General features: G+C 35.5%; 1 protein-coding gene across 2 annotated transcripts in view; it reads right to left on the bottom strand.

Annotated features, from left to right (window-relative positions):
• The window catches only part of ITGAV (integrin subunit alpha V), a 51,211-nt gene continuing 23,732 nt past the window's right edge, over positions 1 to 27,479 (bottom strand). Inside the window, exons 9-31 of one of the 2 annotated variants that reach the window (XM_075512006.1) lie at positions 27,374 to 27,417; positions 27,231 to 27,287; positions 26,720 to 26,772; positions 26,120 to 26,322; positions 23,816 to 24,007; positions 23,658 to 23,703; positions 22,957 to 23,058; positions 22,154 to 22,212; positions 20,968 to 21,122; positions 19,264 to 19,401; positions 18,467 to 18,534; positions 17,143 to 17,290; positions 15,864 to 15,956; positions 14,752 to 14,831; positions 12,474 to 12,554; positions 11,337 to 11,442; positions 10,251 to 10,409; positions 8,656 to 8,769; positions 7,259 to 7,372; positions 7,057 to 7,164; positions 5,904 to 6,026; positions 5,406 to 5,515; positions 1 to 1,167 (exon numbers count right to left, since the gene is read on the bottom strand). In XM_075512006.1, coding sequence (XP_075368121.1) covers positions 5,420 to 5,515; positions 5,904 to 6,026; positions 7,057 to 7,164; positions 7,259 to 7,372; positions 8,656 to 8,769; positions 10,251 to 10,409; positions 11,337 to 11,442; positions 12,474 to 12,554; positions 14,752 to 14,831; positions 15,864 to 15,956; positions 17,143 to 17,290; positions 18,467 to 18,534; positions 19,264 to 19,401; positions 20,968 to 21,122; positions 22,154 to 22,212; positions 22,957 to 23,058; positions 23,658 to 23,703; positions 23,816 to 24,007; positions 26,120 to 26,322; positions 26,720 to 26,772; positions 27,231 to 27,287; positions 27,374 to 27,417 — 2,339 coding nt within the window. In that variant the 3' untranslated portion in view covers positions 1 to 1,167; positions 5,406 to 5,419. Of the gene's footprint in view, positions 1,168 to 4,539; positions 5,516 to 5,903; positions 6,027 to 7,056; positions 7,165 to 7,258; positions 7,373 to 8,655; positions 8,770 to 10,250; positions 10,410 to 11,336; positions 11,443 to 12,473; positions 12,555 to 14,751; positions 14,832 to 15,863; positions 15,957 to 17,142; positions 17,291 to 18,466; positions 18,535 to 19,263; positions 19,402 to 20,967; positions 21,123 to 22,153; positions 22,213 to 22,956; positions 23,059 to 23,657; positions 23,704 to 23,815; positions 24,008 to 26,119; positions 26,323 to 26,719; positions 26,773 to 27,230; positions 27,288 to 27,373; positions 27,418 to 27,479 lie in introns of those variants that run through there. The other variant, XM_075512005.1, reaches the window with a different exon arrangement.

The following is a 27,479-nucleotide window of genomic DNA, read 5'->3' as shown; positions in this document are numbered from 1 at the left end:
TATACATATACAGAAAAATACAACCTCATAAAATCAACCAAATTTGAATTAGGATTAAAAGAATGAATTGAAAAGACGACCATAGCTTAATAGCTATATATTTGATATCAGTACAAAATTACTGTACCACAATACCCACATTTTTTTTGCAAGATTTATAATTTAATAAAAATAAGGTGACTTCAAATGTATATTGCTCTCCTTAAATGTACTGAAAACCTTTGAAACAAGTTCGTAGTTACTGAAAATATTCCCACTTATGTTACAAGTATTTACTACATGACTAAAACCCCAATGCAGCACTCTCGTTAGTATGTTAATTTTCTGCTTGTGCAAACAATGCTCTACTGATTTAATGCACAAGCAAAAATAAAAAAGGCAAAAAAATTATATTACAAAGAAATACAATGTTACATTTTCAACATATTTGTATCATAGCAAATACAGGTTTCCTTCATGGACTAGAAAGGGCAACCTAAACCTGTAAAGGTTTTCTGAAGATTCAAATGCTACATTAAATCTTCATTTACTTTGTAAAAGCCAAGGGTCAAGTTATTCAACCTTAATGCAGCATATTTGGAGAAGGTCATTGCATGAAAGGGTAGATCCTGTGTTATACAAAAATTCTACACACTGGAAAAAAACAGACCGAAATACTAAATACCATAATCACATGAAACAGTAGTAGCACTACAGATTCAAACCCATTGTTGTATAGTCTCTAGTCAAACTTTCCACAGTGGACTTGAAGAATATTGTACCAATTCTCAATAACTCAAGAGTTAGTAATGGATACACTTTAGAATATACATCATGTTTCACCCAATGTGGGTGATTAAAAACTTTCTATACCATTCATTTAATCGCCTCAATTTAACACACTGGTTTTGTTAATGTCCTTAAAAATATTGACCCCTGCAAGTCAACAAATGCTACATCCCTTCTTAGGCAAACAAAAATAAACAGATGACTTGGCAGTGAACTAGATCTGATCATGTTATATTGCACTTGGGAATTAGAAGCTAGAGATTCAGTACCAAAGAGTTCAGATCCCACTCAAGTCAGTAAGAGTTATTAGAGCTCAGCATATAATCATGATCCAAACGGTGGGATTTGTTTGTGAGAGGAGGCCACTGCCAACAGAGAACTAATGGGTTCTTCTCATCTCTGAAATAGACAAACAAACAAAATCATCTCTTTGCTGTAAGGCTCATCTGTGGTCTGCCACCACCTTTTTATTTTTTTTATTTCCATTTTCCTTTTATAAAATCCCATTTTTTTCCCCCTCTAACAGCCAGCAGCATTGAACACAAAGGGTCACATTCAAAGCCAGTCACAATGAATGTCAGGTTTTCTGTGACTTTATTAGACTGTGGAATGGGTCTTAGTCTGGACCAAAGACAAAAACAGACTAGATTTTCACCAGGGTAATGCTGCTCTGTGACTATTTGTGAGGGTGTAGGAAAAAATACTGCAGGACCTATGCCAGGGTAACCAACAACAAAGCTGAATGTTGCAAAAATCTAAGTGCAACATGAATCCTTCAAATCACCAAGAACACACTGATTATAGCTGAAATATTTTCAAAATACCCGTGAGAGTTTACCTTAAAGACTATTTAAGCATGGACACAAGTTTAGAAACAACTAAATATTAAAAATATTTGCTTGCAGTAAATGTTTTATAAAGAAAGAGCATATATAATAAACTTGCTTAAAGTTTCCACAAGCATTATGTGAATCAAAGATCAACGTGTAAATCAAAATTTAAAACAGAAAAATGGGACAAATAAAATTATAAACTTGATACTGATATCTGCGAACATTTCCTCAAAGATTTCAATTTATGTTGATAAATGTATCCCATATTTGAATTTGCAGCCATGCTTAAACAAAAGCTATCTCCACAATTTGGTACTTTCTTGAAAGCAATGTAAACCTATAAATTAGGTTCCTTGCTTTACATTTTCTAAGTATTGTCAAATATAGTAATACATAATATGCATTTTGTAATATAAATCACTTTTTAATATTGATCATGAGATGCTGTAATAATTGCAAACTGGAGTACTTCTAGAATTTCATATTTCATTATAAAAGATACAGCTCTTAAAATGTTTTCATTGTCTAAATAATTACATAGCTGTTGATTTTATATTCATAAAAATATGCTTCTGAAACATAATTCTCAAAAGAAGACTAATTCTCTGTTACTGCATTTGTATTTTTTTAATGCTTGCAGTATGCATCTTTGCTACGTCAATTTTCAATCAAGGACATTAATTTCACTCCAAAATACATTTTTTTAAGTTTCTTTAAAAGTTTTAACATAATTCTTCAATATTTGCTATAAGAATACATCAATGCCTGTAAGTCAGTATGAAATTTATACTGACACAAGTACATATATAGTTTGTAATCTTATTGCTGAATCTAGAATGTGATATCAAATGTTTCCTGCAACCCCATTCAGGAAAACATCCTGTTCAGAATCTTCCTGAAACACAAATGTTACTTTAAACTGATTTTGGGGTGTTACATCTATGTTCACTAAGTAACCTGTATACTCCATTTACATATGCTACTGGGTTTTTTTTAACCAAACTGGAAATTAGTGGACACGGGAGAAGCACCTATTTGCTTTTATTCTCCAGTAGAATGCAAGAAAATAAACATCAATTAAATAAGTCTTACTTTATGTAACTTCAATAAATGGAAGAAACTTTCCATAGCTACAGCAGTTGTACCAATAAAATGTACCTTTTTATCCTGAAAATCAGCAAAATGAGAGTTTCCAGTTGCCACAGTAAAATTAGGATGCAGTTAGCGCTGAGATTAACAACGCTATGGTATCCCTTCCACGTGAGCTGAAGAGATCTTGATCATGCTTTTTTTTTTTTATTTTCATCTCCTTATAATGCCTAGACATGTAAGTAGTCTAATAAATTTCAAGTCAACACGGTGTGTACATGTAATGAAAGCACACACGTAAGAATTAGAGCTATAATCTGTCTGACAGTCTCTTAAACCTCTTAACCTACTAAGATTAAGACTGGATAAAAACAATCTCCTTGCATATAGATAATCAGTTGACAAAGTGTGTGAATTAGAAGCCTGGGTAAGTAACTGAAATTGTGCTTTATAAAAGTCACATTTTGAGGCCAGGATCAAAGCCTGACTCCTGATTCTTTACTACATACTAGTAATAATACTAGAAGTAAAGACAAAAATAAAACATTGGCCACACTGAAGACCTTGAAAATTCAGTCAAAGCAGAATTATGCCCTATACCCTCTCATATAAACTAATTATATCTAAACAAATTGTCTAAAACAAAAACATGTAAAGGGATAAATATGCAAGCCTATATCTGATATACATACAGGCCCCCACAGACTTTGTGTTGTCTCTCTTAATGACTCAAATGCTGTCATGGTTCAGTGAGTAAGAATGGACTTAACAACGAAAGCCATTTGTGGATTTTAAATCTCAGAAAGTATGCAGAAATGAGAGTTGAATCAAACTGTTCATTTCAGATAATTCTGGGTTTACTGGGCATTGCAGTATTCATGGGGGAGATGCAGCTTTGAACAAAACCCCCCAAGATACAAAATCAAACCAAACCAGAGTTTTTGTCCTTTTAAGAGCTTGTCTACAAAGAAATCTCACTGATATAATTACAGTAGAAGTCTTCCTTTCTGTATGTGGCTGCGTACAGGAAGTTTCTAATGTAATTTATTCCCTTTTTGGAATAGAGAATAAACAAATCTCATATAAGGCACCTTTGTAATAGTTTATGTCCACTCTAAGATTTGTGCAACACAGCTACACATGGTTGCAAGCCAAGCAACCTCCTAATTTGCAGTTACATGTCTACTGAAATGCATATAGACAATGTTCTTGTGTTCTCTTGTAAGTATAAGCAGCTTCATTTTACCACACCAATGCTGAGGGAAATAAGCTAAGAATGACATAAACCCATGGCTTTAAACCACTGAACTTTTGGTATGTTTAAAAACCACAATGAAACAAAATATTTAGTGTCTCTTCTGGTAATGAAATGTATTGAACATAATGAAATGTCTTGTGCAATGAAATGTCTTTTGTGCAATGAAACATAGAATGAATGAAACAAGCCAAATCAACCTCCTTTCAAAGCCTTTCGCATTGCCAGCTATACTCTGCTTCATTTGACAAGCTCATTGTTCTCTCAGGGCAGGTGGCAAGGCAGGCATGAGTGTGGCTAAAGTACTGATGTAATCTATCTGGCAAATAGTCTAGTTTAAACAGTCCCTATATTACTCCATCCTGCATTTGGACATGGTCAACCACAGAATGTGAGAATTAACAACAGCTTCCTTACCGTGCATCAGGTAACCTGTCACGAAGTATTCCCTCCATTGTTTTGCCAGAAACTGAAACTCAGCCCAAGTAATATCCAGAGTTAACTTCAAACCCTGTGAAGGTTTGACTTGTGAACATAAATGCTATGGGTTTTCTCATCAGACATGTCTTTTGGTAGCCACAGTCCAATGTCTTGTCCCTGGCAGTACCTGAATGGGTCCATGCTGCCAAGAATTCTGTAGAACACCTGGATCCTGCTCCATGGAAATACACAGCAGAGTCTTTGGATCTTGCCCTGAATCTTTTCACTAGGTCCCACAGAAGTTACATCATCCCCAGCTTTCTACCACTCACTTCCATTTTTGTAGGCTCAATCCCTACAGTAAGAGACATAGGACCTGGAGAGCAGTATTTGTAAAGTCTAGAGGGAAACTGCACGACAGATGACTGAGCAGGAAGGGGAACAGGCATGCAGAACAGGTATCAGATGTGAATGAGTCCACTGAGTAATCTCCTTCATATTTTTAGAGCAGGAGGAAAATCATCAGCAGAGTTAATGGATCAAAGACTATTCTTCAGTTTTGTAAAACAAGCTATGTTCATTTTTTGTGCAACTAGCTTTCAAGAGCTAGGACTTGAAACGTAGTGTACTCCAACAACAACAACAACAAAAAAAAAATCAATCGAAACTAAATGTGTAATCCAGCAAGTATCTATGGAAGCTGTTGGCTTCAAGAGCAAACCAGAATCTGTGTAGCAATTCATGTAAAGTCGGTCCGTGAATCAAAACAGATGATGTCTCCTACATTCCAATAAGCAAAATCATAGCACTACATAGTACTTAATTTTTTCACACACAAATCAGTGCAGATGCGTTAGTCACATGTATGAACATAATTAATACAAAAAGAAGGATTTAAATATATTGCTCTTATTTTGTACGTGCTGATGCTGATACCTTCTGAGACCAGCAGCTTTGCAGTCATGAGTGTTTTTTCCTTAAGGGGCAAACCGATATTCGTAACCAAGATGTAGGCATTTTAAAATTTCAGAATGTCTTACAGATAAAACTCTGCTTAAGCTTCTGATGTTCCTTCCCCATTCTCATGCGGTTGCAGTTGTTCTCTTTCTTGTTCTTCCTGAGGTGGTCTCACACGTTTGAAAAAGCCCATCTGTGATTCAGACAACAATAAAGAAATTGCATTGTGATTTTCAAAACATACATGCATCCTTTCTCTTTCCTTCTTGATCAGGTCTTAACTGATTGGTTATTTGATTTTTTCCCCCTCCTACTCTCTTCTTCCTTATTTTTGGCCTCCAAAGCCAATAAATATCAGCTGAAAAATTAAACTGAGTAATTCAGCACAATCACAGACAATCCTTTTTTATTCAACTTCTTCCTGACAAAGCTGAAAGGATTTTTTACAATTATCCAAAAACTTAACTGATTCACATGATTAGGGGACCAAGGTATTTGTGCAAGCTGCTGGTACTATTTGAAGTAATACGTCACTAGTAAGGAAAAGCACACAATACCAAAAACCCAAATACAGTACTTACCCTGTACATAACAAACACTAGAACAGCCAAGAGCAATAATCCTGCTAGGACAGCCAAAATTATAACCCACACTGGCACAGGCATAGGCTGTGGTTGAATGCCCCATGTAATATTTGTAGTAACCTAATAGAAAAACACAATAAATCACACTTCGCACAGCAGCAACATGCCGAGTTCATTCATGCAGTTTAAGTCTTGTATATCTTTATCCTATAGTGTTTAAAATACTCTTACTCCATCATAAATTACTTTTTCTCTCCAATGTGAGTAAACCGCTATAGATAAATAGTGACATAAAGGCTTCACTGACCCAAATTTGGTAGGATTTTAAAATTAAATAAAAACAGGGGTTTGGGGTGGTTTTTTTGTTGTTGGGGTTTTTGTTTGTTTGTTTGGGTTTGGTTTTTTGCAATCAGTGATACCACAGCAACATGTATTCTGTAATGCTTGATGATTTTCAGTAAAACTGTAGGAATCTGGAAATATTTGCAAATTAGAGAAAAATAATTCAGGGCTTTTCCTTTTTTTCTGAAAAGGCAGTATTCCTTGAAACAAAAATCAACTCCACAAGGCTTAGGAGAGAAAAAAAATTAATAACAGGCCTTAGAAACCATATTCAAAAATAAATCAATCACAATCCTTTTCAGCCCCTTAATTTTTTATGTTATAGTGCCTACCAAAAACTCTTAATTTGGCAACCCAAATAAATGGCCTATATCTTCCTTTCTGTTTGCATCCTGTCTCCTTTCTCTTTGAAACCCTCTAGGGCACAGATGGTCTTTTTGTTCCACATTCACATGGTATTTAATATAATATAATAAAGGTCCATTATTGAAGCTCTAAGTGCTACTACAGTAGAAGACAATTTTAAAGTAAAATATTTCTCTAACAATGTCATTAACAAGAACGTTAGGACTGTTCACCATCATTTTTTTCATTTTCAGTTAAGTCTTTAAAGCTACAAATACTGTTAAGTCTAGTTTTAGGACAAAAATTTATGTGTTACCCTCAATTGTATGTGTATAACTGAAATTAATATATGATAAAATTACAATTATACCAAGCCACAAAAAAGCTACTCAACTATCATTGGTTTTGTATTAATTTCAAAGTAATTATGTATAGTAACTCTAGCTGGATGTAAATGACTTACTACTGTAGAATTGTGGATATCTTCAAAGGAAAGGTTCTTATAAGGGAACTCTATAACACTGAAAGAAGCAGATGACTTGAGAGAATAGGAGTGATTCTGATTTTCTTTCTGTGTAAGAAAAAACAAAATTAGTATTGCATGTGGATATAAAAATCACTTTTTTTGTTTCAGTAGCAGGGACAGAATATTCACAGTCACTTACATTCATGAAAGTTTGGGTCCAAAGGCGTGATTTTAAATACAATATTGCACTCTTTCCCCTTTCCAGGTGGCCAACTTGACAGACTATCTTTAAACAATCAGCAGTTCCACAGCCCTGCATATAAAAATAAGCAGGATATTCCAAATATGAAAATATTTGTAAAGTCGTTAATGGCACTACTTTACTCATATACATACTTTATTGTCCTCTTTTGCTGGCAAAGTACCAGAAACTACTCAAATATATTAAATAACTCCCAATATTGAATAATTACTTATAGCGTCCCATAAGTTTGCGTTCAGAAAAATATTATGTGAGCCATTTAGATCCCAAAGGTGAAACAGCTGGCAGTAGCTTTAAGGTAGGTACTTTATCTACATACTTAGGAAAAAATGTCGGAGGGTGGTTTCTGGTCAATTCACATTACCATTCTCCACATGTTTTTTGATAGGAAAACTCATGGCAGTTAACTGCACTTGGTGCCAACAGAATATGTTTTGTTGTGTTCGACAGAAGTCTTCAAACTTGACTGACTGAGCTAATCTATAAGCCATACTTAGGACTACAGAAGTTCAAGTAGCCTCTCTCAGTCACATTTCCATTAAAATCCATCAGATAATATTGATGCTAAACCATTAGTATTTCAAGAAGAAAGCAGAGCAAAACAAGGCTTCATTTTCTAATTGTGTTTTTAGCTGTACTATAGATAAAAGCACTGTACAGTGTAGGTACATCTACCAGTGTAAGTACAACTCAGTGAAATTATTATGAATACTGGATATTAGTCTCGGGGGTAAAATCCTGCTAAGTCATTGGGAAGATCTGGCAAAAAGCAAGCCCTTCAAAAAAAAAAAAAATTTTTTTTTTCTTTTCTCATAACTCTTTTCTCTTAACTTTTCTCACCATAAAATAAGAAATTAATTCCTATTTTCACTTTCTTTGCTCAGCCCTTTTTTTGTCCTCTCCAAAGCCTAACCATTTCTGGAATCCGGGTTGTACTGCCTTAGTCCCAATGGCCCACCCTAAACTCCCAAGCACTCCTCTCAGCTGCCTGCCTGTCCTGCCTTGCCCAAAGCAGGGATAGGTTCGTGTCTGCAAGCGCAGTTACAAAGACAGTGATACTGTCTTTGTATTTACTTCATATTATTTACTTCATATTACAGATTATTTCCAATCTGGTTTAGAAAGGACAAGTCCAAAACAAAACCCCCAAACAAACAAAACAAAAAAAACCACAAACCAAAACCACTCCAGAGCATATGACTTGTTTGTCTGTTAACCATTTAAATACAGAACATGGATTTTCTGAAATGATTCTTCATCTCATGGAGCTTTCATCTCTGTCTTCATTTTAAAAAAAATGAAAATATTATCAACATATCAATGCTGGAGCTTACCAAAGTATGCACGTCTCCTTCAATGGCAGTTACATCCCTTCGACTGATACGATGATCATGATTATCTTCCCTGCTAAGTGTTTCATTCTTATCATCATCTTTAGAAGCAGAAATCTAGGATACACCAAGGAAACCCAAATAATAAATAATTCTTACATTTAGATATTTGCAGACTTGAAAGTTAAGGTCAAGAAAATACATAGCTGATGAGGTTTCGCTCTTTCTACGCTAGCTATTCTTCAGAACCTGGCTTTACCGACAGCTGTAATTAAAATGTTACTCCTGGCTTTTCTAGATCACTGATGCAAATTTCTACTAAAAACTAACACAGAGTCTTGAGTATCTTAATTCTTCTTCAACTCAAAACTTTTTTATGTATAGAAAAAAAATGCTCTTAGACTGCAATAAATAATTCCATTTTGCAATCTTTTATTAAAGATTTTTCCTCAACATTTCAGTTTTTAACTCTGAAAAAATAGCACTAGTATGATACTGATGTACCACATACCGCTGTACATGTGTACACATGTCCAGACATACACAAAAACTTTTTTAGGAGGGGCTTGAAAAAGTATACAGTAGGTTTAATAAATTATTACAGTAATCCCTTAGAAATTCCCAATGTTAAATTTCAAATTTACATATGGGACTAGGCAGAGCCATGCTACTTGTCATCTACATAACAAATTTATATGAGAAAACTTACAAAAGAGTTGTAAAAAATATATTACAAATGGTATAGCAAAAGCAGAGGAAATTCGTATTTATATATTCACTAAAGTTGCTTTCTGACTATCAAAGATGAGTATTCTTTGTTGTTCTATACATTGAATATCTTATCTTAGTCTTTTTATACATACGTTTGCTTAAATTCTTCTAGAACTAATATACTGATTTTTACTACTTGTTCTAAATTGTCTTAGGATTCAGCTCTCTACTTTCAATCAAATTTGCTGGTTTTTATCTGGTGTTTCTTTGTCTCGTCCAACCTAGGAAAAAGGAGCTTATTCTGCCCTGTGCTCTGCAAACTGCATGTTTTGCTGGCAGTGACAGCATACTTTTAAGCCCCACTGAAACACCCCTATTGACCTCTGTGGTATTTGGATGAGGGCCTAGATAAATAAGCTAATAATAGAAAAAAATAGTGCCATTTTCTTCCAAGAAATAAAACCCAGAAAATTTGCATAAACAGCACAGAAGCATCTGGAATGTTTTTGTTCATGACCACATTCAGTATTATTCCATTGCTTTGGACTTAGAACTCACACAGTACAATCTTCAAGGAAAAAAAAAAAAACAAACCAAAACCAAAAATACACAAAAAACCCCCCAAAACAACAAAAAGAATCAAGAAAAAATAATCTTTTGGTTGACAATCTATTGCCTACCTTTTATTTCACCTGCTTACATTGAGAAGTACTATCAAAGAGTGCAGTCTTGTTCCTCAGCAACAGATGAAAACTTAAATCAGCCAGTGTTAGATATTCTCAGGGATTTGGGTATTTTGAGTGTGTTTCCAAAACAAACAAACATACTTCATTCCACTCAAACAAACATACTTCATTCCACTCAAACAAAAGGAAAGTCCTGTTTACCTTAATTTTCAATGGATTGATTTCCATATCAGAAGTGCAGTTCATGGGACCATCAATTTCATACTGAACAATATACAACAGTGTGTAGTTTTTATATTTGTAAGGCCACTGCAGAGTCATCATCACCTTGCTGAATGCACTGGGACCATTGTTTCTCAGCTGATTATGAAAATAAAGTTAACAGATGTAAAAAAAAAAAAAAAAACCAAAACAATGCCACCTTCTTTGTTAATGTGCATATAGTTGTTATTTTACATTTGAGCCATAAATGATACTGGCACTACCCCTACCCCCAACCACTTATGGCAATAGCATCAACAATTTTACGTAAAAACAGTAGCTAAACTTCAGTCCCCCAACAGACAAAACTTAAAATTACAGAAATAACTTGATAAAAATTACTTTGAGGAAAAGTTATATGGCATTAGGGTTTTTGCCTTGAAGAAATGTAATTTTTTTTCCTTGAAAAAACATTTTTTTTTTTAGTCTATTGCATGAATCACAGCCACTGTACATCTCAGCCAAGATACTCTGAGCACAGATACATACACCCACAAGTTTTGTTAGATAAATGGTCTCTTAAGTTCTAGAACAACTTTTAACTATTCTTATTCACCGAGCGCTCTCAGTAAGTTTTAATTAAACAATCTAGATTAAAGCTGTGGTCATTCTTTTAAGGAAATTTTAAATAATTAAATTTTTTCCAGGCAAAAGGCTTTTCAATAATGATTCCAAACAGTTGGAATACAGATGAGGATACTGAATAATTTACAGCTGTGAGTCATCTTCTGAGTTCAAGTTACTTCAGATGTTTTATCTAGATTTCAAAGGGCTAGAAAATAAAACGTGTAATGATGTAGAAAATCAGCCTCTTCTATTCGGCCACTCCTGTTACACTAATTGCAGGCATTCCAACTCTTCTTGCAGATACCAATTTTTGACCCAGCATTAAAAAAAAATAAAATCTTTGTTTCCATGCAAGAACAAAATGAAGAAAAAAATTGTAATTTACTCCAGAGAAAAGCTACACCAAAAGATTTCTTTTATCACAGAACTGTATAATTGAAATTAGTAGTAATTGCATACCTCATAGATATGCTGAACTAGAGGCCCAATATCGTCTTCTGTTTCTGGATTCTCCTTCGGCTGCCAATTTGCAATAGGAAGGAATATGTGATCAGGAGACGACACACTAAACAGTGGAGCAAACAAGTCATTATTATAAAGTATGAAACAATAAATGTAATTCTCTAGAACATCTCAAAAAAATCAACACACTTAAAATACAATCTCCAATTTTTCATCTTTTGTATATAAAACCAGAAAGAGCAGAGGTTGAGTGGCTTTTATATTAAATGTTTGGTTTTCTTCTCTACATGAAAAGATGAACCTTGTATTTAGAAACATTTTTTTCCTGTCCTAAACTTTGGGTTCATCCTACAACATCTAGCAAACCATTACTAGAATTAAGATACATACGTGTCACCCAAAAACTACAAAGTTTGAAATACTTTGATAATGAGAAAGATTGATGATACAGAGACTTATCAGTACAGTCATAAGAATAATTCAGCATGTAGAACCGTAAAGCTGGCAATAATGCTTTTCAGTTGTGCCATCCCCCCACCTCTCAGATATTAACAAAATTAGATCACAATAATGAATGTAGTGGAAATTTTAAAAAATTATGACGCAGGAATCTGAGTTAACTGGCTAAGCAAGAGGATTGTATAGCTTTTAGGTGTGAAGTATAGATTTCTGGTAAGCAGAAGTAATGGAGGTAATGGAGTCATTACAATATTAATACTGTGCTTAAGACTGAAGAAGGTGAGGGCATTGCAAACTTAGCTTCAATAGGATTTTCAGCTTTGGTTTTAGATAAGGTTTCAGGGGTTTTTGGATGAAAACCCAGTTGGTTTGTGGAAGAGGAAAGTGACCTGGAGAAACATGTGCAACTGCAAAAATGAGGGGCCTTCCCCCCACTTCTGAAAAAACCTCTAGTAATAGAGGCACATCATTCCTTTTTCAATTCGTTTTGTAATTATTTAAGATCTGAAAGTCCAAAGGGTGGCTAGAGAGAACCATATTTTCTTTATGATTAAAAATACCCTAAGGCTTCCTGAAAACTTATGCAGACCTGAAAGAAAGTTCATTGAATATAAAGAAGCAAACATGCAAAGCTCATTTGAGAAAGATGTTTATTAAAATAGTATCAATGCTTACCCTCTGATTTCAACAGCTGCTAAAATAGCAAGGTCAGCTTGATAGAATGCTACTGGACTTAGATTGTCATACAGGTTGGAACTGCAGAGAAAATAAAAGTTAATTTCTTAAATGAAATAAGCTAAGTATTTAAAAAAAAAAAACCCAACACCTTAAAATAACTGTATGTAACATCATAACATGACTCCTGAGCCACTGTAGGAAAGCACATTTACTAAAAGTAAGGAGCAGATTCCAGCCAGTTCTCACTTAAATGCATGACAGTCCCACCCGCAGCGCAGTTTGGAGGTCTCTCAGCAGGGAGAAGTCAAAAGCTAATGCTGATTCTGTTCCTTAGCTGCCACATGTAAGAAAATTCTAACGCCAGCGCTGTGGGATAACATCAACTATACAGCTAGCAAAGCCTGAAGTTCCACATTAAGACGTTTGTTTTGCTCAGGGACGACTTGGCCTCAAACTAGTCCCAGGGCGGAAAAGTATGCTAGGGCTACTTTCACCTACCCCTCTTCAGCATTTAAACCAATAAATGAATACAGTTAGCATCTGATTCCTACACTTCAGCTACACCAAGAGATGACAGATATTAAGGCACATAGAGTCATTCGTACATAAAATTTCTTCAGACTTTCTTTGTAAACAGAGAAAAAGAAATACAGAGAACACTCCTATTCCCCTCAAAGTGGAGCTGGGAACAGAATCCTGATCTCCTTAGACACATCCGATTATTCTGTCTACCTAACCAAACAATTTCCTTTAGAAAGATCTTCTTAAATCTTCTAATTATTCTTCACTGCTGCTGTAATCAGAAAATATAGAACAGTGTTTTCTTCTCGACCTGTAAATACATCATTCTTTCAGAGACTAGAGTTGTTCTGCTAGGAATTGTGCCAGCTTCGGAAATCTAGCTTTGTGAGTTTAAGACAACTAATGTGATCTTTAAAACCTCTTCAAGATAATACCTTGATAATGCCTGTCACTGTGAACTGTGATTACCCTGTTCGATTGCACTACTGTTCTTGCATTCAGAAGTCATGTAAGGAAATTCCTTCCATAAAAGGTGTAAAATTTTACAGGAACTCCCTTTCTCTTCCATCAGAAGAGAAGCATGACTTGAGCAACCTCACTGACTGTTTCTGAGAAGAAACGGTGAAAGGTACCGCTAACAGCTAACCGCTGTTAGCCTAAGGAAGACGACAGGCACCCCAGAGAAGATCGCTTTCTGCAAAGAAGAACTGGAGTCACATACCACTGGCACAGCTTACTAGCTGATGCAGAAAAGGGAAAAAAATTGAACAGACAGCAATGTGAGATCAAAGAAATATTTAATGCTGCCAAGGCCTTTGATCTGTATGGCAAACCACTGTATCATTAAAATAGAATGGCAGGTTTAAACTTATTTAACTCTTGTAGACGAAAAATGCGTATGTGGATGAGAATAATCTATTCACTACGTTAAAAACAATGAAGCCCTTAAGTGGGAAAAAAAAAAAAGCTTTTGGTCCACCATGGGGAAAAGGAGGCAGCTGTATTTGTACTGTCCATTAAGCAATATAAAACTCTATTGGAGATACCTATTGATCACATCTCCAAATCTTAAATATTATCTCCAGTAGGTATAAATTCAGATTTATATATTGTATTTATATGAGAGGGCTGTGCTCATCTTATAATTAACAGGAACACTACTGGTTTGTTCCATTTAATTTTTAGAGTCTCTTACGCTGGCTACTGTAAAACACTTAAAATGGTTCACTGCATGTTGCTTCTGCTCAGACCATCACATGCGTTGCCTTTTCTGAAAGATTTACACCTCTCATCCTCAAAATACATAAAATTTGAAATTCTGGCATTACATCAGCAGGAATACAGAGTTCAGACATCAGTTTTAAAACAGGGCTAGAAACCCAAAGACACAAGTCATTCTGTGGCTCTACACAAGCGTCAGGAGCTCACAACGGTACACAGGTACAAAAATACAAAGTTTTTCTTGAAACACTTCAAACAGTTTTGTTCCTCATTATTAGTATTTCACTTGTGCCATGGCCTGTCTAAAAGCTGTAAGCAAAAGAAACTGCATTCAAACAGAAAACTGTGTTTTCTTATGTTTTTTCCTCTATTTTAGAAAGCATAATTCATTAAAAAGATGTGTTTATTTTTTAAACAATTACGAGGCAAAGACCAGAGAATTAGTCCAGAGTGAAACTAACTGCTTAGTTCACAGTCTATTTACTTAGCATGTTATCTACCAGGTCAGGTACATACTGACAGATTTCCATACCTTCGGATCTGCAAGTCAAACTTCACAGAGGTATCCATTTCAGACTGCTGGTGCACACTGAAACGCAGGCCAGCTAATAGCTTTAGAAAAAAATCACCGTAGTTCAGTGGAAGCATGATAACATACATGATAAAAGCTTCTTAATACTGTTATACTACAAAGAAATTGCTTGAGGCTTGTGGTCAGAAAAGAACACACACAGAGAACTGGCAAATAAAACTTGTCCAGTTCATCAAGACTAGAAATGTACCACGCTCTCTGTAGATTTCAGCCAATAAATCACTGCCACAAAAGAGAAATGTAAGGTTTACGTCATGCTCACCCCCCTTTCTTCAGATGTTTTTACACATAACTGAGCCTCCCTATGTGTTGCAAAAACTACCGTAGTCTTTTTGCAAGTTCCCAAGGTTTGTTCTAAGTCAGTGCATGACAGTTGCTTCAATAATCTGTACAGTCCAGCTTGATATACTTTGAAATACTTTGGAAATAGCATTTATTCATCTATACAAAATGTCTCTTGGAAGAAGAGCACTGTCAAAGTGTTTATAATTGTGACTGATTTTCACTTTATTTCCTCAGAAAATCATTTGTTATGTCATAGCATCTTAATATCTGCCAGGTCCCCCTAATAGTTTTTTAATTCTTCCAATTTCAGCTACATTTGGTGGAAGTGCAGGGGTCTCAACTAGACAAAACTCTCAACCTTCACAAAACTAGGCAGAAGAGAGAAGCACTATTAGGTTTCCGCTAAGAGAAAGGTGTGTTACAAGCTAGTTCTTTATTATATACTAAAAAATACGTATCGGATAAATCTAAAGACAAACTCATGAGGGACCAGAGTTCATTAATTCCACTGTTTAATGAACTACTCCTTTTGAGTTGCATCATAAAACTCATGAACACTCCTTTCAGCCTTTAATTTAGCTGAAAAGTTGAAACCAATTACCACTGAACTAACCAAACATGTGGGCTAGACCCACTAACCAAACGTCAGCTAGATCTAATCTTAAATTCCTGTGAGTAAACATCCTGCCCAAACACTACTGTGATTAAGAAAAATACCAACTGCAGTCCTGTTTGAGCTACCAGACACCTGTTGGACCAAACCTTACCTTAGTTCCTGCTTTCATGGGATTTCCCAGGTCACAAACTACCATGCGAGTTTGATTCTCTGTTTTAAATGCACATGACAGTCTTGCTAAAGCCTGCAATAAACCAGGAAGAAATCTTAAGGAATGTCATTCTTTACATCTGGACACCTGGATGAAAGTCTGGAGAAAACTTCTAGATATGCTGCGTTAATTTTAATATAATTTCTCAGTCCTAACACAGTCAAGCAGTAAAATTAAATAAAATCTGAGTATGAAGGTCTCCATGGAGACAAATATTTTTGATACGAGATAGATGCTCTTTCCAAGGTTATAAAAAGAGAAATTCAGTACTCTCATATTGGGTAGTACTGATGATTTTTGTGACCTAAGGCATTTATCCATGTGATTCTTTAAAACCTATGTGAAGAAACTTTGGCAATCGGGCAAACTCTCCGTAGGAAAATAAAGATTGGAAGGCAAAATAACATGAATACTTACTAGCTTACTCAAAAAGAGGTCTTAGAGGAGCTATCAGATTTTGGATAAAGCCACATCACAAAGCTCTAGAGCAGCAGAGGCAAACTGGAGAACCAAACCAAGGCACGGCCCAACATATATGAAGGATGTGGTATCAAAGTTGGAATCCTTTGATATAGGAGGGAAAATAGTTTTCCCCTTAACATTCTGCAATTTTACAGCTATATTGATTGATCATAGGTTATACTGAATAAAAAGAAGGATGAAGAAAATCTGAAAGTATTTTACTTATATATAGCTATAATGGGCTAAAACAAAATTTGGACTATACACACGTGTCTAAGAAGTAGAAGTTATACAGACATTTTATAATACAAGGCAAAGTCAGGAAATAAATTTTAATATGCTATGTAGTCAGGATAACAGACACCCAAGACTTTCTACATACTTAGGTGGAAGAGAATAGTTAATACCCAACATCACTTTTTGCCTCACAGGTGCCCAGCTCTTTACCTAGCACATGACATGCTAAGTCTCAATTTAAATAAATTAACAAGGGCACTGTTCAAATAAAGACTTGTAGCAGATAGATAAACTCTGTGTGTCAAGCTCCATCACACAGATGATTCTCCTTTGCTGCTAGCAGTAGGCTCTTAAACTGGAACCATTCAGCCTTGGGGCTTGGAAGAACCTTTCAATTTTTTCAGTGCTTTGCTTTAAGATTGAAGCATAAAAAACACCACTGACAGACCCTCTCCCACAGACTTCCATAGCAGCACCTGAAATATGACTACTCAAAGAAGAAAGATAGTTGGAATTTTACCTCGTTGTTACGAACAACACCGATGAAATCTGCTTGGGGCGGAACGATGACAAAGAGTTCTGCTTCATAGGCTCCTTCCCCTTGGTTCCGAGCACTGACAATTAGTGTCAAGGGATTGTCATCACCAATATAGATCTGCTTCTGATCACTACAAAAAACAAGTGTAAAAATGACCTCTGCATTCAGGTTTTAAAGTGTGTTGAACTGGTTGAACTTCTAGAAACAAGAGACGTTCTGAAATTGCACAAAGACATTAGAGAACTCTAGAGGCAGTACCTATGCTTCAGGAATATCAGGAGAGGTCTACATGATGTTTAAAACAAAAACATGTCTATAATCACAAAAATGGACCAAATATTACACGTGTTTTGTAAGAATCTTTTTTATAAAATTTACAATAAACCACAAAACTACCGACACCTTTTTTTAACCAAGAACAAACAGTTATGAACAGCTAAATCACTGTGTACATTTTGAATTACGTGCCTACTTAGGAGAGGTACAAGCATACATTTGTAACAAAACTTGATGGAAGGCTCAACTACAGAATACAGCCAAGACCTCTGTAATACATTTGTTCCAGATACAAAAAGAGTGTTTTTCCAAACAATGTATTTTCATTTCACCAACTACAAGGAAACCTAACTGTATCTGCACTGATGTAAAATGTTTCTGAAGCATTTGCATGAATTAATATGTTTGTGAACTGTACTACCTACATACATGTGCATATGCTATAGCTCTGCACTAAGGGCATAAAAAAAACCAGATGACATTGATGAGTAGAGATAATACACCCAAGAATGGCTTTCGGGCGTACAAAGCACAAAAAGCCTAGACTCATGAAAGAATTATGAGTTAAAACTTGTTTCTTTTTTCCAGGTTTAATAAAAGATATTACCAATACCAACAATTTTTTTCATATGTGTGACAACAGAGACTCCACCCCTTGCTGGATAAAATCATGCCTGTTCACATCTTCATGTGTCTATCTATTAGTATTAAACAGAACAGTGGTACAATTGCAGCTAACACTGGTTTGTGCTTGCTATGCATGTCCAGCTTAGCAAATATACAAATAAATACTGTGAACTTATAGTGGGGGCCAGGGTGGTGATGGTGGTGTATGGTCTCCCTGTATTACATGCTAAAGACATTAGGTTACACTGCAGAAAATGGGTTTTCCTTAAAACAAATAAGCATGAGTTCAGATTGTATACATGGAGGAGTCCTACTTATTTCAGTACATCCTTTTAAAAAAGTATTACAAGCTCTTCAAGTAGGGAAGTTAATTTTCCCTGTAGTATTTTTCTCATGTATTTACCTTTCTACTGAAACCTCCAGCTTTGGTTTGCAGACATTATCATCACCACAATCCAGCAGAATATGTGCCTATGCAAAAATCAAATGCATATTGTTATAATAATTCCTGCATCTGTTCTAACATGCATTTCCAATAATACTGTTTCACCACCAAATAAAAAATTTTCTAAATAGCTGGTTATGAGATATCTTCATCTCAGTCTCAGAAGAGAACAAATGAGTTTTTATATATGGGGGGCACTGTGCCTCATCCTGCCACACTGCAATTCTAGGACTCATGTCTACATATCTTAATCCTCTTTCCACACTTGGAATGATCTGTTCGTCTTGAGTTGCATCTCCACTATCCTCTTTACAAACAAGCGTAAAACTTTGTATAAAGGGCAGAAATAGAAATGCTATTTTTATTACCTTAAGAGAACTCTAGGGATAAACATAATATACATAGAGCAGCATAGTATGAGCAATGGATGAAACACTCCAATCCTTCAAGATTAACACCTTCAATACTACTCTAACTGCTTTTCTCCAGAAAACTGTTAATTAGTATGTGTGAAAAGGAATTCCAGCACTAAGGAATAACATGTCAAAAAAGAAATTTGACACAGAGAGAAGGAAAAAAGAAGACAAACATACAATAACCATCAATATTTCCATAATTCAAAGACTAAAGCCTAGATGTATATTTTGGTATCTTAATTTTTCAGAAGTCCTAAGATGAACATAACTATTGAGTAAGTATTGAAAGCTGAAAATATGTTCTGGGTTCTCTCATCACTGATTGTATAAGAAGTATACCTGTCTGCTCATATTGGCAGGAGTGAACTGGTTGAGGATAGGGTGCAATCCTGTTGCATCTGCAGCTGTTCTATAATCCAGACGATATTCCATAAAAATAGTGATGGGAGTTAGTTTGTCTCTAAATTCAGATTCATCCTGAGGAAACCAAAGATTTGAACTACAATTAAAACGTGTGAAGAAAACAACAACGAAAATATCCTTCAGAAGTCTCTATAAGCAACAAACAGTCATCCCAAGAGCAATACTGAGCAGGATTATTATTTATTGTTCATGTTGTAGTAGGAATGAGGAAGCCAAAACAACATTAAAACTTCTGAGCTCTTTTCAAACTAGAAAATCTCTTGTCAGAACACCTGCAGTATAAACTTTGAAGATGGACAATTTTAGTAGTAACACGCCTGTTTTACAAATGGAAAACTGGAGCATACAGAAGTATTAATTCATAGAACTATAATAGCGAGGAGCCTAAAGGGCTATACAATTCCACTCTTTCCTGTCAGACAAAATTCAGTATGCTTCTAAGATCCCTCATAGATACTCATCTTTGGACTTGTGATTTTTCCTTCCTAAAATTATTACTTTGCAGTTGGAGTTGCTGACTTTCATATGGTTCATTTCAAATCATTCTATTTATCAAATGTTGATCCTGCCTTTCAGAATACTTACAAACCATTTCTTAGCTTTATGTTAGCCACAGATTTTATCAGTGTAAACTCTGCTTCATTCTTATTTCAGAGAATAATGAAAATTACTGAATCTAGAACAGCTCATTGCAGGATCTTGCTTCAGAAGCTATCTTCTACGGGCAGAAACCTATTGATAACTTATACTTTTCAACTGGTTTTGCATCCAATTTAAGGTGATTTCATACAGGTCATGGATCATTACTTGATGAGAATGTCAGGTGCAAAAGTGTTAAAGCTTTACTAACACTGAGATCTGGGATGTCTATTTCCATATATATCCCACTCACAAGGCCAGTCAAAGAAAGGTATTACCTATCCTCCATGAATCCTTAATGATTACTAGTGTTTTTATTGTTTGGGGTTTTTTTTGGAGAGGGGAGTAAGTATTGTTTGTTTGATTTGTAAGTACTCAGAGATAAATCTGAGCTGCATCTAACTTACATAGCTACACTTTCACATGTCTTTCCTTATTTCAGCCGGTGTTTCTTCTACTGGGTTACACTTTTTAACTGTGTTAGCATCTGTCCACATTTGTGGGGACTAAAACAAAAAGACTGAGAAAAAAGAAAACTTAATATTTCAGCCTTCTCTGTCTGTTATTTGCTGATCTTTGCTTTTTAGTTGCAGATCCGTATTTTTCTTTATTCTTTTACCTCCAAAGTAAAAGCACAACCTCTTCTTATTGACTGTCATGTTCCTTGGAAATTATAACTAACTTTGTGCCTAGATGACTTGGCCAAGAAGTCCATAACAAAGTTCAGAACTGAATTTCCAATCCCTTTAGTGACCAGGACCTTAGTCAGTATAACATCCATCGTTCATCCTGTGACAGCAGTAATAACCCAGGACAGACATATGGTTTTAGTAATTTTAGGTCTATCCATTGGGCATGAAGTCTCTATAGCATTTTTTTTTCTTTTTTTCTTTTTTTTTTTTTAAAAAACGCCTAACACAAGGAACTTGTAATAGACAATGCACCAAAAATTATTTGCCTAAAACGTAAATGGCTACTTACCCTCAAAAAGGCATCAAGTTCTTCACAATTCATTTTGCCCCCCTTTGTAATAGTCATGTTCTTAGAGTGGCTAGGCTGTTTGCTGTGGAGAAAGAGAGCTCTCCTTATAGCTCCTTTCTGCTTCAGTTTATCCAACAGCAGCTCCACTTGGAAATCTGTCCAATCCAAAGCGTTTAGGTTAGGGATATTTTATTCAATTAAACACAGTGCAGATTCCCATCAGAAATGGAGCTGAACGCTCATTTCGGCTACAAGGAAAACCTAGTACTTGGAACTTTTAAAACTTCCAGTTCTTTCAGCATAAAATCTGTTACTACATTAGTTCTCAATACAGTAACTAACAAGCACTGTTGTCCTAAATTGGACTCTGCTTTTTCCTTAAAAACTGGAAACATATAAGAGCACTGATACATTTATAATTGCTATAGAACTGCAAGAACAAACGTTAAAAATTTTTTCCCCCAGAAAATTTTAAAGCAATCCTGCACATAACACTTATATTATTTAACTGTATTGCTAATCTAATTACTTCAAATATTTGATATAGATAATGAAATTTAAAATATGTAACAGCTATTTATATGAATCTTCCCAGATCATACCACCTCTATACATGCCATACAGAAAATAGGGAAAAGCTTTTGTAATCAGTAGACAAAACCTGATTGTAGCAGGCCGTCTGCCACACTACAAAATCTCTTAGAGACAACTTAAAAACCTGTTTGAAACAATCTATTCCTGATTCTGATCCAGAGAATCTGATGCAAAAATCAGTGATATCAATCAGAAGTTTATGATTTCAACAGAAATATGAGAAGTCCCTTGTGGCTTGTCTGTATTTTTCAGGCCTAACAATGCACATACTTGAATATTCTTGTCTAAAACTCGCCTTAACGAGAGTTGATCTCAATTCTGTAAAATACAAAGGACTTTCCAAGACTAGTTCCACCAAGTGGTTAAACATATGCTTAAAGTCCTAAGTATGCTCACATCCCACTGACTTCAACACAACTTCAGCAAAAAAACTGCTGAAGATAGTCATATAGATGTATATGGGTACTGAACTGGTAGGATTGTGCTGTAAAGGGTAACCATCTGTCTCAATAATAAAAAGGAACAATGACCAGTGCTCATGTCTGCAAACAATATAAAAAGACTTCAAAGTTTTTAAACTAGCAGAACTTACTGAGTGAATTAGGGAGCTTTCCTTTGCCATCCGCTTTTAAGCAGAACTTTACTTTGAAGCTGTTTTGGAGGAAAAGAAAATATTAATTTCACACACTTTTTCTCTCATTTTCTTCTAAAATTCTTCACTGTTTTTCTCAGTTCAAAGGTATTATCTTTTAAGACTCTAGCTCACTCCCAAAAGCTATTTTCTACTGATGGGAGAGAAACTATAACCTATTATTAAGTAGACAGCAATGCAAGCAATGCAAAGCTTTGGAGTCTTCATTCATGTAGGAATAGTCACCTGTGAAGCAGAGTGTTTATTCCTGAAATCAAATGCGGCTCATTTATGTTTAAATCTGGAAGGAACTGGCCTACTGAGCTGAAAAGGAAGTTAGCACTAGAAAGGAAAAGCGCATTTGGCTAACAGTCCAGGAACAAGAACTAAAACCAGTTTGCAGAGTAGATCATTTCCCAAGTGTTTTCCATAAGCCCACCGAAAAAGTACGTTATCGGGTAAAAACATTGCAAAAGCTGTGTGATCTGTTACCATCTTGGGAAGATCTTACTCTGCTCAACACAGACAACTGGCAATCTCTACAGGTAGGATGCAACTTAGGAGTCAGGCTAGCATCTATTGAAGACAGTGGTGTCAAAAATGTCATATTTTGTATTGTCTGTTCTTTCAGAAAAATCTGTGCTTGATTGCCTTTTTTTAATTAGCTGACTAGACTTCCTGAATCCTTTCAAAATTGAAAGCTTATGAAAATAAAAACCAAGGAAGTCCCTCCCCTCAAAGGAAAACAAAGATACCCTGCTTACCAAGAAACTTTCACATCTGACAGTGAACAGGCTTTGTTTTCTGGGTTTAGAATGGTTGGATTAACTTCCAGGGCAGCATTTACTCTAATAACTGGTCTAGCCCTGCAAAGAAAACATCCTCTTGAGCAGCATTCAACACCATGTTAGACAATACCCTCCCCATCAAATTGTTGACATATACACATACAGTCTTAGACAATATTTAGTGAAACCACAAGAATAACAAATAGTCATGGAGTAGATTAGGGAAAAGCAGGCAGCTTTTCTGTGCCCCTTTATTGCCATCAGAGCCAGAATATGGACAACTGTGTTAAGAGGAAGTCCTATCTATTTCTAGCACAGACAAGTACGGTATTTTCCCAAAATGAGCAAGGTTGGATGAGAATATCAGGATTGCAGTGTAAGAGCTAGCAGCACCCTGTATGTCAGAATCTAGAAAACTGTCACTCAGAAAGCCTTGAAGACAGCTTATTTATATTTTCTCTTAACTATAGATTACTGAGAAAGATAAATAATAGATAGCAGACTGTAGATTTATTCAGTGAAAACAGCAGTATAACCTTTTTTTGCCTCCAGCAGTTTGGAAGGTGGAGTGGCAGAATTTCAGACTTCCCTGATTTTTGAGTTTCTTTTGTAACTCAAGAATGCCGCTGAGCTTTCATTCTGCTTGCGCTTATGTATAAGCATAGAGGGATACGTACCTATACAAAACAGCTGTGTCAACACCAAAGGCTCCAACAATCAAGTCTAGGAAGAAAGGAGAAATATTACATATTACAATTTACTTTTTAAAATGTGCTGTTAGTCAGAGGTGGGGCTACTATTAAGTTATTCTAAAGTGACATTTAAAGCAAAGGACCTGGATATCCATTTTTGTCCACATCTGTGGCTCCTTTCAGCGAGTACCCAAAACTGGGTGGCATAGTGCGAGCGGCCCACTGCCCTTCAAGAATTTGGGATGGGACTGCATTCAAACCATTGGCTCTTCCATTGTAGATATAGACAAGTCCTCTCTTGTCCTCTCCACCATATGGTGCAGCAACTGCAATATCTGTAAACCAAAAGAACAATCGTCATCATCTCCAGACGCAGACTAGAAGAACATATTTGTGCTTACATTGATTGATAATTTCTGCTATTACAGTTTCAGTGTGTGTCAGTAGGGAGGAAATCCAACCAGCCTTTAAAATGCTCATCAATAACCTTTTTTTTTTTAATTAGGTGCTAGTTTTTTTAGGAAGTATAAATGTTTACAAGAACATATATCATAGACTTGTATGGGGGGGAGGAGGTAAAGGAATAGTTCTGCAGACACTTCTGCATTTCAGTAACTGACTTACAGCCAAATCATATGGATTTGAGATGCTTTTGAGAGTATTAAACACCCAGAATTAGTCACTGCTGGCGCCAAATCACAAAACTAAGTGGGACTATCTGCCCATTTCATTAGCACACTCGTGTTCCTCCAAAGGGTGTGACATTTTAGTAATTCTGGAAAATTTATATCAGCCTAAAACAATGGTAAATATCAAATTCCAGTCTATCCTGATCGTGGGTTGGCAATATGTTTTATGGAGAACTTTCAGTTAGTGCAATTATGCTATCTCTTAAAGCTTCATAAATTTGAGAATACTCATTATCAATGACTAATAAACAATAATAAACAAAATGCTAACTGGACTATCTGTAAGGACACCTTTAGAAGCGTACGTATGATCTAAATTCAACATTTCCACAGTCTGTTCAAAGACCAAACATGAAACACTATACAGAGTAATTACGTTATTCCCTCCTCTTTCCTTACATTTGAAATAGTTTCATGAAAAGAACAAGAACTCAAAAGTTTACAATTTTTTATTTTTGACTCATCTTTACAAACTTTATGAAAACAGTAAAAATTCCAATCTTGCACCATACTGTGATGGAAAACACTTTAATTAACACTCCCAAAATGAAACAGATAAGGAAAAAAAAAAAAAAAAAAAAAACAAAAAACCAGACTAAATAATGGCAAAGTAATTTAAAAAAAGGCAGCTTTTACTACAATTTTCTCACCTACAGTATATTTCAGATTGAAATATGATGGAATCAAAACATTTTTTGAATAATCTCATCAATTGACTGGATTTTTTGCTATCAGCTGGAACCTTTCCAATGTCTTCTGTAAATAGTTGCAGTGAAGTTGCATCTTCACACTAATTCTCTATGCTATTGGAAACTAAAAAGGTCCCTTTCAACCCAAACTATTCTATGATTTTATGATTTCATTAAAAAAATAAGTTAGAGCTACCTGGGAATTTGAAATATTAGCCTATCATAATTTTTGATCTTTCAGAAAATACTTAGCTTGCAAGCAGAATGGAAAAAACAAAAACAAGCATTTTTTGCAGACCTCAAATTCCTACCACTCTTTAGGAAACACTGGAGTATGACTTGCTAAACAAAAGTGTTCTCCCTAGGATTCCTGGAAGTCTCCATCCCAAAACTATATGGTTCCTGTCTGTTTCATTGCTCTCCATTCCTAAGCAAAAGTAACAAGATGCACTGGCAATGGGTTTGAGAGTCCACAGCTTCAGTTGTATCAGACTCAGATTTCTCATCCAAATACTCGCTCAAGACACTCAGCTCTTGGTACAGTTGGCTGTAGTTGTTAAGGGATATTTTCACCAGACTCTTCCATTTTGAAATAAAAACAGCTAGACTTTTCTCAGGAAAATCTTTTCTATCAGAACATTTTTAACCAGCTCTCTGAAACAAAACCTTCTTTTCAGTCACCACTGTGTTTCTGGAGAGGAAAATTGGCTTTCAGCAATGGAAACAGGAAAACTATATTGAAGATGTCCTAACAAGTCACAGTGGAGGGTCAGATATTTCATCAAAGTTTCTACTGTACTTATCACTTAGAAAGTAATAAACTGATCAGTGCAACAGCTAAAATAATCCATGCTGTAGTTTAAATGGTATAGTCTCTGCTCGATGCATACATGTAACTCCTGTTAGCATTCTTGGGAGTAGCATACAAGCATCGAAAGGAGTCTAGACCTTAGTGTCCAGCATTCAGTCATGGTTAGAATGCCTAATTGTTTGTGTGCAGAATCCACATTGTGTGCTGTCTAGATTTCATCTACAAACGGAAAATACTGATCAATAAATGATGTCCTACCATTGAAGCCATCCTGATCTAGATCCCCCAGAGGTGCAATAGAACTGCTGAATCTTGCAAATATCTCAAAACCATTCAGCTTTGTGATCTGAAACCCTCCAGAGGCTCGTTGAAGGCAAATAGAAACTTGGCCGACCTCTTGAAGTTTCCCATCAGAACCTCGATCCATAAAAAGAGGGGCTCCAATAAACAAATCTGTATAACTGGACCAAAGAAGGATAAGGTTCTTCAGTAACAGCATGAAAATTCAGTTTCACTCTCTTAAGCATCTGTTAGCAGGACTAACTCAGCACTGAAGTCAATATTAAGATGAAAGTTACCTACCTTTAAATTGCAACTGAAGGCAAATATTTATTGACAAAGTAAGCACAAATATATCAGAATTTAATACATTTAAAGCATGTGTATTTACATAAATAAATAAAAAAACAAATCTACAATTGTTAAAACAAATGTTGAGTGCTAGTTGTGTTGCTCAGAGACAGGTTAAACCAGTAATGAAGACAGAAATCTATATTGTAGGAAAGACTTTTTAATAAAAGCTTCTTTTTTTCTTTCCAGAAACAAGTTGGGTGGCAGCGGGGAGAAGAGGGCACTTACTTGTCCCCATTGATATCTGTGGCAGCCACTGAATACCCAAAATAGGCAGCCATCTGGAAAACAAAATTTCAACCAGGCTTGTGAGTTGTAGTGATATAAACACACAAACAAGTTTATACAAAGCAGTATAGAAAAGATGTTAGGGAGATCATAATATATACCACAACATTTTTTGTCTCCTTTCTCCTTATATTTTCCTTTCTCTTCCTTACTCTGTTAGAAAGTAAACTGATCAGTTACCTTCCCCATTCCCCCTTTCATGATCCAGTCCTCTTTCCCAATTCTCAAAATAGACAGCATTTCCTTCATTTAAATAAGGTTGTTTTTCTAAGTAGTAGTACAAAATGGGTATTCACAGAGCATATATTTTGAGGATTCCTACAGACTTCATAAAATTTTTCTTTAGTACATAAGCTAATAACATTCTAGTATCCTAAATACTGTCTGAACATGTCAGATTTCTATAGGAATAGCCTCCCGGTCACCCACCACACTGAATAAAGCTACATACCTGCTCTCCAGTGAAGTTGTACATGGAAGACATGTTTTTCCCATTGTAAATAGACACCTGCACATCAAGAAATACACATTACAGCACACCAAAAATATTAATCTTTTTTATTATTGTAAAGTTTAATGTTTCACATTTCCTACCATGCCCAGAGTTCTTGCTGCTCTTGGGACTCCTGATACAAAGTCTGAAATAAAAAGCAAGACACCCAGATAACATTCAGGTCCCAAAGCACAATGACTTTGCTTG

Source organism: Mycteria americana, chromosome 9 (assembly GCF_035582795.1).
Source record: "Mycteria americana isolate JAX WOST 10 ecotype Jacksonville Zoo and Gardens chromosome 9, USCA_MyAme_1.0, whole genome shotgun sequence".
Lineage (NCBI taxonomy): Eukaryota > Metazoa > Chordata > Aves > Ciconiiformes > Ciconiidae > Mycteria > Mycteria americana.
Note: the sequence above shows the minus strand (reverse complement) of the source record. Positions and strands in the feature narration are given on the sequence as shown.